The sequence below is a fragment of the Mirounga angustirostris genome, unplaced genomic scaffold, assembly GCF_029215605.1.
Source record: "Mirounga angustirostris isolate CCGP_5_RB_7025 unplaced genomic scaffold, mMirAng1.0.hap1 SCAF_11, whole genome shotgun sequence".
NCBI classification, from domain to species: Eukaryota; Metazoa; Chordata; class Mammalia; order Carnivora; family Phocidae; genus Mirounga; species Mirounga angustirostris.
This window is the reverse complement of record NW_026991719.1, coordinates 19921740-19936282: the sequence shown is the minus strand read 5'-3', so window position 1 is coordinate 19936282 and position 14543 is coordinate 19921740. Positions and strand designations below refer to the sequence as shown.

Genomic DNA, 14543 nt, shown 5'->3' with positions numbered 1-14543 from the left:
GGGTGAGGTACACTAGTACTAGGCAATTCATAGGAGAAATGGAAAGATGAAAAGATGCTCCTTTTTCCTAAGCAAATATATTTTTGACGGTTTTAAGAGACCCAGTTTTTAAACGGCAAGACTCTTTGTTTATAAGTATGATACATGAAAAAGAATGCAAAGATGTTTGTGAAGTTTCAGAGATAATCGCTATTAACCCAAGCATGCATACACAAAATCTTATTAATCGGGCTACCCGCGTACTGTGGCTTTTCAAAACCCGAATGTACTGTGGACGTCATTCCATGTTACTAAGCACTCAGTGATGACAGCTGTACAGGTTTCCGTTGTTCCTCATAAGAGATTGCAGCTCACTTCATTTCCTTCGTTCTGTACCTTTTTATATGTGAAGTAAAAGTAGAGGGTGAGACTTCAGATCTGCTATTTTTATTATATTATTAGTCTGTTTATTGAAATTACTTCTTTACCATTATTCATTATTTGATCTCTTCCACGCTTAGTGTTTTGCTAGGAAGAATGGGGTTGGATGCCCAGTCATTGTGATCCATACAATTGATTCTTTGTTTCAAGACCATTATACTATCTTTTCTCTGAGAAGGGTCATTAGGCTAATTCGTTGAACATGTATGTTAAGTGTTTTAATAAATGAGTTTGTCATTTAGAGTTTTCTAATGAGTAGTGGAAGCTGTGCAGTAACCTATTGGAAATAGCTTTGGAGCAAGACTGTCCTGGATCAAGGTTCAGATCCCAGCTCTGCCAGTTTTAGTCATGTAAACAATTTGGGCAAGTCACTTAAGGTTCTACGCCTCAATTTTTTCATCAGGAAAAGAGGGATGATTATTACTCTCTCATGGGAGGAATAATTTAACTTGAGATATCACACATAAAGCCCCAGTGCAGTATTGACGTCCGTTTTTTCTCTTTTACGTAGTAAGACAAGGAATTCTCAACCTTTTTTGTGCCGTTTACCCTTTTGCTAGCCTGGTGAAACCCACAGAAGGACCCCTCAGAATAATGATTTAAAATCCATAAAGTTAAATGCTTGGGATTACAAAGAAAGCAAATTATATTGAAATACAGTTACCAATATACTTAAAACACATTTGTGGTCCTTTCTGTTTCAAACATGTTTTGGGCCAAGGTGGGGAGTGAATGAGAAAGCTAGGAAAGAGGGAGGAAAACAAGGAGATGTAGGAAAAGGAAGCTCCTAAATAAATATGCCTGGTGCCGGCTCCCTCCCAAGCAGTCACCCCGGATTCCCCAGAGGCTCCTAGAGCTTTCCACGTCCGCATCCTCCCAGCAGTTCAGATTGATCACCAGTGAAGTGAATGCCTCCCCAGTGTCCCTTAGTGACACCACTCTCCAGAGCGCCTCAAGTCTAAATCCTCAGATCACTTCGAGCCCTGACTTTTGCACCCTATCGCTACTTCACGTCAGTCACGCACTTCTGCCCATTTGCTCTCTCAATATCTGATTTTCCCGTCGAAATGGAAGACTCTCGCCTTGCCATTATGATAACAGGCTTTTTCTTCATGGTTGTCCAGCTTCCTACCTCTTCCACAAGGGAGCCCGTCAGTGTTTTGGGCCAGTTTGGTATGTTTCAGATCTTCAGGTCTGCAGCACTCAAAGGGCTGTACACTCTCATTGCCAACCGTCAACCGCCTCATTTACTTGTTGGCAAATCTATATTTTCATTTCCCCAGACATATTCGAAGTTCTTTGAGGAAACAGACCCCATCTTATACTTAAAATTTTTATCTCCCTATAGAACTTAGCACAATACTTAAAATTGCTTCATAAGATCTTGGTGACAAAAAATCATCACAATGGGGTAGTTCCAGCTCCAAAAACAAAGAGGAAAAAATTGGACCTCGTCACCTGGATTATGGTTGTAGGAGTTGCTGATATCCGACCAAGTCTTTATATCAAAAACCTACTGAGAATTTCATGTCTATTTAAATTTTTACTAACTCACTAACTTGATTGCCCAAGTTATTCAGTCACGGTTGCTCTTACAGTGTTCCTTGTGGTTAAGGAAACCATGGCCGTGATTCCCTCTACTGTGAAACCTCTGTTTGTCCTCATAATCACCACTTGTATCCCAGGGCCTGACATAGAATAGATGATTAGTACATTTTGTTAGAGGAGTTTAGCTTGTTCCTGGAAAATAACTTGTTTACTTTAAAAGGCTTGGGGATGTGCATAGATTATTATAAAAACAAATATGATGATAGCTTTGTTTAAAAAAGAAGTATGTGATCTTAACAGGAAAAGCAGTTTTAGTACAGTAAGCCTCAAATCATACAGTAATCACCTTAGTTGGCTTTGATATTTTGTTGGCCGTTGATGCTCTTTCTTTTGGTTAAATTCTTCTACTTGTATTCTTAGGTTAAGACATCCGAATTTTACAGATACTCCCGACAGCTGCGCTATGAAGTTGACCAAGCACTGAATTACTTCCAGAACGTCCACCAGCAGCCTTTGTTGGACATGAAATCAAGCCGCATCCGCTCTGCCAAACCCCAAACTACAGTATTCCGAGGAATGATTGGACATAGCATGGTTAACAGTAAAATCCTTCTCTTAAAGAAACCAAGAGTCTGGTGGGAACTGGAGGGCCCCCAAGTTCCTCTGCGCCCAGACTGCCTTGCTATCGTCAATAACTTCGTGTTCTTGTTGGGCGGGGAAGAACTGGGCCCAGATGGCGAATTCCATGCTTCTTCCAAAGTGTTCAGGTATGACCCAAGGCAGAACTCTTGGCTCCGGATGGCAGACATGTCAGTGCCACGTTCAGAGTTTGCAGTTGGTGTTATTGGGAAGTTCATTTACGCCGTAGCTGGCAGAACCAGAGATGAGACTTTCTATTCCACCGAGAGATACGACATCACCAATGATAAATGGGAATTCGTGGATCCTTATCCAGTTAACAAATACGGACACGAAGGGACAGTGCTCAATAACAAGTTGTTTATCACTGGTGGAATCACCTCATCTTCCACCTCCAAACAAGTGTGCGTGTTCGACCCCAGTAAAGAAGGGACCATAGAGCAGCGGACCAGGAGAACGCAAGTGGTTACCAACTGTTGGGAGAATAAGAGCAAAATGAATTACGCAAGATGCTTTCACAAGATGATTTCTTACAACGGCAAGCTTTATGTCTTCGGTGGTGTTTGTGTGATCTTGAGGGCCTCTTTTGAGTCTCAGGGATGCCCTTCCACAGAAGTGTACAACCCAGAGACTGATCAGTGGACCATCTTGGCATCCATGCCAATTGGCAGAAGTGGCCATGGTGTGACTGTGCTGGACAAACAAATAATGGTTCTTGGAGGCCTTTGCTACAATGGTCATTACAGCGATTCCATCCTCACTTTTGATCCGGAAGAAAACAAGTGGAAGGAAGATGAGTACCCGCGGATGCCCTGCAAGCTGGATGGTTTACAAGTGTGCAACCTGCATTTCCCGGAATATATACTGGACGAGGTCAGACGTTGCAACTAATGACATCTTTCTCCCTTTAAAAAAAGCCAAACAAATTTGTTTGTGACAAAGTAGTTAATTAAAAAAAACATAAAGAAAAACCTCACCAGTTTTACTATCAAAGCCATTGGTCTAGTATCGTAAAAAATTTTTCATTCTGTGCTAGCATCCTTTTTTTTTAATCTTTTTAGTGGCCTCAAACTCATGCAGTAAGTTCATTCTAAGCGCTAGCTCTTGAAACTACTTCCAGAAGCAGTTGAATAGAGTGATCCACTTATCTGGGAAGTTGATTTTATGCTTTAAACATTTCTTTCAGATGTCAGCGTAGGAGTCCTGCATCTTCTAAGAGAAGACCTGATAAGTGTCACTGGATGTAATTTCGGTTCCTCTCTCGATCTGAAATCTTTTGGAACGTTTATTTCAGTGTATTACAGTCTGGTTAGACCTTTTGGTTTTATGATTTAAGTTTAAAACTCTTGACCTTTTTGCATGGCTTTTTGCTGAAAATGCAAAAATATAAATTTTCTACAAAATTAACTTTTTTATATTCAAAACACTATTTCTAAGCTGCCTTCTCTTACCTGCATTGTGTTAGTGAAAGCATATCCATACTTGCATACATCTTATGAACATATAAGGCACATTTCCTTTTATGCGTGGTTAGGATTCTATATTTTTAAGCTAGTGCACTTGCACACACGGTTTGCCATACTTGTTGAATTTTAGATGTAACGTCTTTTCATGTATTAACATTTTTAGAAAGTTAAAATAACTGGAGTCCTCATTTGGTATCAAAGTAGCCTATCTTCACTCCATACTGATTCAGTAATATTTGAGCTCTATGTATTCCTGAAACATGTATGGATTTCTGAAAACTAACATTTTATATTTTCTTTTCAAAAGTAAACGTTAGTGTTCCTTATCAATGTATGTCTTGTTTTTGAAAATGTTTTTCTTTGCAGTCTGTTTAACGTTACCCTGTTTTTAGTGAGAATCGGAGTGGTAGACGCAGCCCGGGCCCTGCGGCGCGCAAGCACTTTTAAAGAGCATTTAGGTAATACCAGACTCCTAAATAGAGGCCCCTTGAAAGTAAGTGCAACTCCCATTCTTTACACTCAGTAAGGCTGCTGCATCTGTTATTGAATGGAAAGTAGCAACTCGTGGAAAATTCGAGCTCATTTTTGACGTAGAGGTAAGAAACAGAATTATAATCTTACTGGTCATATCTACTTGTTTATTTAGTACAGAATACTTAATGGCACTGGGGATGTAAGCCCTCAGCCTTTGTTTAATTTACTGAAAGCTACTAGCATGAAGGATAGTAACCTCGAAGTTCAGAACAGATCAAGAAGAACTGTTGAAAAGCATTTATATAGTAAGTGTTTTAGGATTAGCCGCGCACCTTTCAACTCTTTAAACTCGAAGGAAGCACGCGTAGTTGACAAGATTAAGCAAGCATAACCAGGGAGTGGATCATTCACATTGATGCCATCTTCTCCTGAGTAGAGTCTCTATCTGATACAGACTAGCTCTACACTGGCAAAACTTGCCAGGTCTTAGGATATTGGTGCAATATTGCAATGCCTTCTTCTGTGGCTGTTGTATGAAATTTCTAGTTTCACCTTTTTTTTTTTTTTGCTGCTGCCACCACTGAACACAAAATGGAAGAGTGAAGTCATGGAAATGTGAAGACTTTTGCTTTGCTTTGCTTTGTTTTGTTTTGTTTTGTTTTGTAATTAGATTAGATAACTATGAAAAAAACACCTGATTTTAAAACTCCACAACTGGAGGCGTTTGAGTTTAAGAAACAGTCAGGTACACAAGTAGTTTTTGAGAAAGAAAAACAGTGGCGTTGGTTTTAGAAATCAAGTTAGTGATGTTCTTTTGTATATGAGACTTAAATTTTTATTAAGTGGTTGTGTCACTTGCTTTCACTTTCTAAAAATGGAATTCGGTATCTTGTTTCCCATGGTAATATGGGTAAAAGGCTTTTTCTACCTTTTAAAAATCATTTCACTTTTGCAAGTTAGGAATTAGGTTAGCCATTTAGTTCTTTTTCTAATACATTAGTTGGTTTACTGTTCTGTGTGTGTGCTGTCTTGCTTTAAAGAAAATAACAGTAATGTCTTCATTATTTTCCTCATCGTTGTCTTTTGCTGGCAAAGACCGAGACAGGGTACCCCTATCAGGCTTTTACACTTCACACACCAGTGGTGGTTCTCTTTAATTGCTTAGATATGACTTCATAGCCCTACTTAGGGTAAGATCTGTGCAGACAGTTGCGTATTCTTGGTCTTCCATTCTCAAGACACAAGACCAAGATCAAAGTTCATGTTTTAGAAAATTTGTGAAATCTTAACTTGAACTAACTCTGGGTTCAGCTTCACACATAAGTCATGTCTGACCTGATGTTAGCTGTAATCAATTTTGAGCTTTAAGAATAGTTGCTATTGCTTGGGTTCTGAATGTATTGAGAAAACTCATCCGTTTATATGTAGTGCTAATATAGGTTGTTTTAAATCCATGATTAACTTACATTCCCTTTTAAAATTATGGTTTAATTGCTGAAAGAGATTTATTTTTGTTATACTAAACTATGGAAAGTTTTTCCATAGAATTTTTTTCAAGTTTATTTTTTGTGTGCTTCATTTAGAACCATTTTTGTTTATATATACATTGTATGTGCTCAAAATAGTGGTTTTAAAAAAATTCAGTCAGATTGGAAACTACACAGTGTAACTGTTGTGATCCTTGTGTGTTTTCACTTTACATTTTAAACAGCAGACTTTACAAAAATAGTCAATCTTCATTAATTTCATCTTAATTAGAAATGTTCTCTTTCATATCTTTGGCCTTCTCAGTTTTGGTTTTAGTCTGCTTAAAGAAAATCCTTGCACTACAGCCATTTCATAAAATTCAAGATTCTCACATTGGACGTTTTATATTGGAAGAAATACTACTGGTTTTAAAAAAAAGCAAAGCTTAATAGAACTATTAGCTTTTCTTGAGACAGCATTCTCTGTGTCCTCATTACTCTGCTCTGTGTGCGTGTTACTCTAATTTGTGAAATATTGACTGAGCCCTTCACTTATCTTTTCTAAAGCAGCACCTTTGGACACCTCATTCTGGGAAGCCTGCTCAAGTCATAGTAAAGGACACACACATTTGTGTGGGGAGAAGTGGTAAAAATGGAGAGTTTTGTCTTAATTACATGAAACTAAGCTTTAAAATATTTTATAACAAATTATTTGAGCTGCATAATCTAAACATGTCAGACGTTCAGTGGGACTATTTTTATATATGTATATGTGGTTGTAGGTCATAACATTTCAGTTTATAATATAAATTGATATTTCAGTTTATAAGCTATCTCTCAGAAAAGACTAGCTCTTTTGAGAATACATAATTTAAAGTTTTAGACTGAAGTAAAACACAACATAGATAATAGTGTAAATTAGATATAACTGAGGGCTATATGGCAGTAAAACTGCTAGTGCCATTTTTCTTTTTTGCCTATTATACATTTTTGATTTTTTTTTTGTACTCTGAACATTTTTAGGGATATGTTTGTTCAATCAGATTAGAGTTGGTTTGGGAATAAATATCTTCTAAAAAGAGATTTATCTTAAAAATGAAAGTCCTGAAAAATTAGTTTATTGAGAGTTTATAAAGTCAAATATTCAGTAGACATAGACTGGCATAGGAAAGCTCGTGGAAGTCCTAGCCCTTCAGCTCGTGTACCCGTGCGCCTCGGGTATCGCGTGAGCAACACCGAGAGAACACCATCAGCTCGGTCTGTTCCCCTCAGTATCCTTGGAGTCTCGTTTTACATCTGGGAACAGCTGCATTAAAAACCTTATTAATCAGTATATCAGTAAGGATTAGGTGTTTGCTTTCTGAAGGAGAGTTCCAGTGAGGTGGTCAGAGAGGTTATTTTCTACCTAACTTGTATATGCCCTCTACCTCTTGGGCATACTTTGTCTATAGAAAAATATTTTGACCTTTAGGTACATTTTGGGCCAGTAGTCAAATAATCCTAGGGCCAATTTAAAAATCTTAGAATAATTTAAGGTTTGCCTTTTATACCTGTTTTGAAAGCCTTTACATTTTTGTCAGGTAATTTTTCCCAAGCCGTGAATATAATCTATTCAAACATGTTTATGCTATCCATTCTGTTTTTAAATTGAAAAAAAAATGTTAAAAGTGTTTATGAAGAAAAGTTTAAATAAAATATTTTTAATCTTTAAAATCTATTTTTCTCTTATTATTTGCTATCTTTATGCAACCCGTCACTTTCAGAGTCACTCATGACTTGATTAACAGTATACATTTTGTTTTCCTTCAATGTGCCAAGGAAGTGCCACAAAAATGGGATTTCTACCAATGCTTTCAGCCACAGATTCAAATGAGTGCATTAGAGTGAAATTATTTACACTTACATGCAATGGAAATTTTATAATGAAGCCAAGTAATTAAAGTTCCACTAACGCAGAGTTTTGCAGAATGGAAATGCAGTGTAGCGATTTTATAGGTTTCCTTTAGCATTTATGATTGATTGTTCTTAAAGGCATTTCTGAAATTAGTGAATAGGCAGAAATGAAGCTGCTACCTCACAGGCCCTTGGATATACATAGGCTCGTGAGTGCCTTCTTTAAAATGGACTCCTGAGAAATCTCAGCAGGATTCCCTGGATCCTGGCCTCAAGCCACCTTTCCAGCCTCTTTCCCTCTGTCACTTCCCGCACTCCATTCTGTTGTGATTTCTGTTAGTTTCCAGCCTCAAATTACTTGCCTTCTTTCCCCTTCCCTGCTTGCAAAATCCACTTCTTTTCCCACCCCAACTCAGATGCTCTCCTTTCTTCCAGAAACGTGTGTTATTTCTTCCATTGGATTAATTGCCTCTTCTATGCTCAACGTATTCATAGCTCTTCATTTCATTTTGCATAAGAGTTGGGTAGAATTCTTTCACCACAACGACATCATAGTCTCCTTGGACGAAAGGACCTTCTTTTATTCTTCTGTACCTTCACATCTAGCATGATACTTTTTGTGCCCCCCAGGCACGGAGCTAAAATGTTGCAGCCTGTGACAAATTCCATCTGAGCTACAGGCAGATGCTGTAGGCATTTGGAAGAGGGAGATACGGTTCCCCGCCAGTTTTGTCTGCTGCTCAGTCTACACAGTCCCTGCCCTTTCTCTCCGCACCTATGGCTTCAAACAGCTTCTGTCCTGACACCTGTCAAATCTGTGTCTCAACCCAGAGTTCCACCCATCTCCTGAACATCTCGCACATGTTTTGTCAGAATTTCAAACTGAACAAGTACGAACCTGAATGCATTATCTCCTTCCCAAACACCTGCCCCTTGTCCTGTGTTCCCTCTGTTACGTGGCCGTACCATTGCCTGGGACTGTTCAAGTCCAAAGCCCAGGAATGCTCTACCACTGCTTCTTTCCACTTCACCCCAGCATCTTGGTTCGTTCAGGCCCTCATTATTCTTGCTGGCCTCCGGGAGCTGGCTTTCTGATCTATCTCCACAGTCCTTTTTCTACACTGCTGCCAGAGGGAGCTTTTGAAGGGTCAGTCATCCTGAGATTGAACAGCCCTTCATACTCTCCCTTCACTCTGAGAATAAGAGCCAGACTCTGCAGCGTGCCACGCAAAGCCCTTTGTGTTTTGCTACCTTTGTACCTGTCCGTTCCTCTACACCCCACATCCTAGCTACGTAAGCAACTTGGAGTCCCCTGAATACGCTATGTGTTTCCTCTGGCCTCTCTGCCTTTGCACATGCTCTTCCCCTTTGCCTTTCCTGGCTAAGCCTTCTTTGGCCTACAAGAATCAGCCTGGACATCATGGCCTTTGTCAAGTCTTGAACGCCTTGGTCCAGGCTAACTGTGCCATTGGTCTTACCACAGCACCTTGTGGACACCCACATCCTGCCTCTTCTGATACCCGGGTTGTAACTCTTCTCTATCTCACCCTTAACTGTACTCCTTGAGGGCAGATACTGTGTCTTGATTTTCCAAGAGTCTGACTTAAGCCAGGCACATGGGAAGGCCTCCTTAAAGAAAAACAGAAACTTGGAAGGTTACCAATGAAATGCTCCTGGTGAGGAGGGGCAGCTGTATTGGAGAGCTCGATTGTCTGCTGAAATTGACCTCCCTGAGGGATTTCCTCCATTCATTTCCACTCCCACCTTTCCCTTGTCTAGAAGGGTAATGCATACAGCTATTATAGTTGTGAACATACTTCTTCCCTTAACATCTCAGTATGTCTGATCCAGGCAGAAATTTTCAAGTAAAACACACCAAAGCATGTTTCAAAGATCATTAATCCCTTGAAGTTCTCTGGGGGCGGAGGGGAATGTGTTCATTGGTCACAATAATGTTGGAAAACACTTCATATATTTTTTCTTTCCTAGAGAATCTCAACAAACAGCATATTAAAAGCTCTGAGAAGTCCTGATCTTAACGCCTTTTGATTTTGTTTAGCTTAGTGTAAACCAAATGTTGACCACAGAGCTCTTTTCGTTTTTTTTTTTTTTTTTTTTTCGTGGAATGTATATGATCCTTGAATGCTCTTGAAAAAGCCTGGCTAAGGAATAACTGGAAGAAAACAAGTACAGAGGACCAGTAATTAAGGTGCTCTGGTCTGTACAATTGGATTTCTTCCTGCAGATCCAGTTAAGTTTCCAGGCTGAAGTCGACATTTTGCCAAGGTGACGTTACCCTGGGGATTTGACAGCCCAAGGAAGGTCCCACTTTCTCCCCCAAGGAGTAGGATGAATTTGTACAATGAATCTGTACAACTTGTATGGTTTGCAGAGCAGGACTTCCAGAGTGGCCAGTTAAGGAGCTCAGTAGATCCTATCCCTAAAAAACAATGATAAAACTAAGCAAACTTGTCCCAAAAAATGTAGACTGGAAATTGATCAAAGGCATTCAACAAATGGGAGAAGCATTTATTCGAGAAGATGGGCGGAACCGCTGTAAGAATGGTGGGAGTCTGTGCTATTTCAGCCTGGGCTACTCCCGTCTCAGCTTTCCTTCCCCTAGCTATGTGGCACAGAGGTTCTACCAGGGCCCTCAGAGGGGCCTGCCTTTATTTGGAGCATGACAAGCCCATGTCATTGTTGCCAGCCCTGCAGCCAGCCTGAGGTCTCAGTAATGCTTGGTTTTAGCAGTAGACTGGCAGACAGACCAGCCAGAAATTGAACAGACCTTGGGAATGAGACAGCCTACTTTATCCCTGGTGGTCCGGAAGGCTGTGTTCATGGACAAGGCTGTGTGCACCTAACGGGAGACCTAAGAGGTTCCTAGCAAGCTTCTAATCCCTGAATGGATGTGAGGTCTTGCAAACACAAAATAAAAGCTGGAATAGACTTGGAAACTACTCAGACTTTGAATGCATTCCCCAGGCCACACAAATTCATTAGCCAAGGGTGGAAGCCTTATTGGCTCAAGGTGTTAAAGTGTAACTTCTGATAAATCATCACTGGCTGACCACTAAGCTATGCTGACTTGGGTGATCCCTGGGAATCCAAACTTAAAAAGAAAAAAATTTGAAAAAAAAAAGCTGAGCAGAGACATCAATGACCGTACACAAGTTGGGGAGGGGGCAATGGGTGGGGAACAGACTCAGCAGAATTCCTCCAGGCAGATCACAAAGCACACTACAAACCAGAAAATAGCAAAAACACCACACGGAATCCAGAGTAGCTACCATATATTATCTAAAATGTCAAGTTTCCAACAAAAAATTATGAGACATGCAAAGAAACAGGAAAGTGTGACCCATACCCGGGAGGATAAGGAGTCAATAGAAAACTAGCTCTGAGGGATCAGAGCGTTCATGGAAATCAGTATAATTATAGTTTTGTATCCCGTATTTCACATAAAATTTTATTAGAAACAATTTCACAGCTCATTAAAATTTATTTGAAAATATTTTTAGTGAGTGTTTAGTGTTCCATGATATGGCTATACCATAATTTAACCATGCCTCTATTGTGAGACTACATTTTTAAAGTTCTTTGATTTGATTACACATACACACAAGCATGTAGAGTGTCCAAACTTCTGATTATTTCCTTGATATAATTTCCTAAAGATGAAACTTAAAAATGAACTATTTAAAGTCCCTGAGAAATATTGCTAGATTAAGCTCCAGGAAAGCTGTACAACATAACCCAACATCAGCAGTGGATATGAGTTTCTTTATTACACCGTGTACTAAAAGAAATCAATCATAAGCAATGTAATAGGTGAAAATTATATTTTCAGTTTCTTTGATTACAGTGAATGTTGAGTAATTTTTCACATCTGTTTGCTATGTATGTCCTGTGAATTCCTGTACATGGCGTTTATGCATCTTTCAATGGTATTTTGGTGTTTTGTTATGGATTTGGAGGGATTCCTCATCAACTATGCTTTGCCACGCTTGAGCATACTATTCCAAACAATGACTAGGTATCTTTAAATACTGGAGCAATTAAATCATATAATTAAATTTCAGTAAATGTGAAAAGCAAATAAAACAATTTAGAGAAAACAAAAGAGATGGGAATTGTATTGATAGAGCAAAAGGATTAACAATCAAATATATCTAAGAGATAGATATATGTTGATAAAGATAATGAGAAAGGCATGGTATACATTACATATTTAAAAAGACCTCAGAAGTTAAACAGCATTCTTAGATGCCGAGTATGAGAGGTTTCTTGTTAAGAGTTCCATCTCCTGTAATGGAAACATATATTCAAACTTCTTTTTTAAGATTTTATTTATTTATTTGACAGAGAGAGCAAGCACAAGCAGGGGGTGCTGCAGAGAGAGAGGGAGAAGCAGGCTTCCCGCTGAGCAAGGAGCCCGATGCGGGACTCGATCCAAGGACCCTGGGATCATGACCTGAGCCGAAGGCAGCCGCTTAACTGACTGAGCCACCCAGGTGCCCCTACAGTCAAACTTTTGTTGAATACCTGCAATGTGTGCTGGTAGGAGTGAAGTTAGGTGGGAGTGAAAACAAACAAGATCCACTCTGCTCTCAATGTAATGGGGAAACAATCACTGAAGGCAAGAAAAGGTGTAAATAGAGGGAAAAGCAGGATGCTGTGGGAGCTCGAAGTTACAATTACTGTTGATGAGAAGCAAGGAAAGTTTCATGGAGGGATTGGCATTTCCACTTCATCATGGCGATTAAGATCTCTCTAGGTGGAGAATACACAAAAGGGTTTCAAGAAAGGATGTTCAGAAAAAGCACAGGAGGTCACATGAAGCATGCACCCAGATCCAATCTAGCAGTCTTTTTTTTTTTAAAAGATTTCATTTTTTTATGTTATGTTAATTACCATACATTACATCATTAGTTTTAGATGAAGTGTTCCATGATTCATTGTTTGTGCATAACACCCAGTGCTCCATGCAGAACGTGCCCTCCTCAATACCCATCACCAGGCTAACCCATCCTCCCACCCCCCTCCCCTCTAGAACCCTCAGTTTGTTTTTCAGAGTCCATAGTCTCTCATGGTTCGTCTCCCCCTCCGATTTCCCCCCCTTCATTTTTCCCCTCCCGCTATCTTCTTTTTTTTTGTTAACATATAATGTATTATTTGTTTCAGAGGTACCAGTCTGTGATTCAACAGTCTTACACAGTTCACAGCGCTCACCATAGCAATACCCTCCCCAATGTCTATCAGCCAGCCACCCCATCCCTCCCACCCCCGCCACCCCAGCAACCGTCAGTTTGTTTCCTGAGATTAAGAATTCCTCATATCGGCGCCTGGGTGGCTCCGCAGGGAGCCTGCTTCTCTCTCCCACTCCCCCTGCTAGTGTCCCCCCTCTCACTGTGTCTCTCTCTGTCAAATAAAAATCTTTAAAAAAAAAAAGAATTCCTCCTATCAGTGAGGTCATATGATACAGGTCTTTCGCTAATCTATCAGTCTTCTATACAAGTGGATGCTAGTACTGGTAGAAATAATCAACATAAAACAGGATATTTGTTACGAATGAAAAAAATGGCTGAAGACTTATTTTAACTCATTAAAAATTTTCTTAAACTGAGAATTAACTAAATTAAAAAAAAACACTGACCATGGAAAATTTAGACTCCATAAAAAAATGACACAATAAAACTGACAATGGCAAAACTTTATACATTTGTAGTCTTAAGATGGGGGCCCTGGAAGCTGACTCCTAGAGGGGAATGAGAATACAAGTAATTTACTTAAGAGGTCATTCCAGAAAGCATCATCAGTTAGGGAGGGGATAGTAAGACAGGGATGGGGAGGAGCCAGTAAAGGATACATCTTCAAGCAGTTTTCCACTGGAGGTAACTGGGTTCGATCCTCCACCCACACCCCCGGGGAACTAGGAAAAACTGTGTAGAACACACCTGAGAGTCATCCCACCAGAGGACATGGAAGCTGGGGTATTTACCCTCCAACTTCCATCTGTCATTGGCTTAGAATTGTGGGGAGTTGCAGGTGTTTGTGCTCAGGAGCCAACCACCATTCTTGTGTACTGAAGGGTGAGTGCCAGGGGGATATCAGTGGATCACCACTATCTACTACGTTTGTTAATGATTCAAAACAATTGGAAGAATCACATTTTCTTGACAAAATTTAGGCCCACAAAATTTGCAACATGGGACCTAATTGCCATAAAAGTAAAATCACTTGTAAGAGGTTAAAATGTAAAACTTTTGATTTGGACAAATTTTAAAACAAATCATCGTGACATTTTTATGAATAAGAATTTTCCAGATGAAAATAATTGCATTAAAATACAAATAAAAGTACTAGAAACATTTTATCTGCCTTATATAGGGAATTGATCTCAAGGAATTAAAGTGATTTGAGTTTGCTTGGGAAAATATGTTCTTCATAAAATTTCTTCGGTGTTGGCATGATTCTGATTAGAATGTTTGTACTAACAAACATGGAGTCACAGTGTCCTCGGGCTCAAAACAAGAAGAGGATCGAAACATCCTGTTCTTGAGTTGCTAGAGGCCAAAAAATGAAGAGGTTTTGTGCCAGGGGAAATTGCATGGGTAAATGCAGAGTGGAAAAGCAT

General features: G+C 39.6%; 1 protein-coding gene across 14 annotated transcripts in view; it reads left to right on the top strand.

Moving 5' to 3' along the window:
* Positions 1-14543, top strand: part of KLHL15 (kelch like family member 15) — a 60376-nt gene that overhangs the window by 28034 nt on the left and 17799 nt on the right. For 4 of the 14 annotated variants that reach the window (XR_010406068.1, XR_010406064.1, XR_010406069.1 and 1 more), the window contains exons 3-4: positions 2389-4669; positions 12272-12420. Coding sequence is in view for 4 of the 14 variants with exons in the window: in XM_064573885.1 (XP_064429955.1) it covers positions 2389-3498 (1110 nt within the window). In the remaining 10 variants the exon portion in view is untranslated. Of the gene's footprint in view, positions 1-2388; positions 7727-12271; positions 12421-14543 lie in introns of those variants that run through there. The other 10 variants (XR_010406065.1, XR_010406067.1, XR_010406073.1 and 7 more) reach the window with 9 other exon arrangements.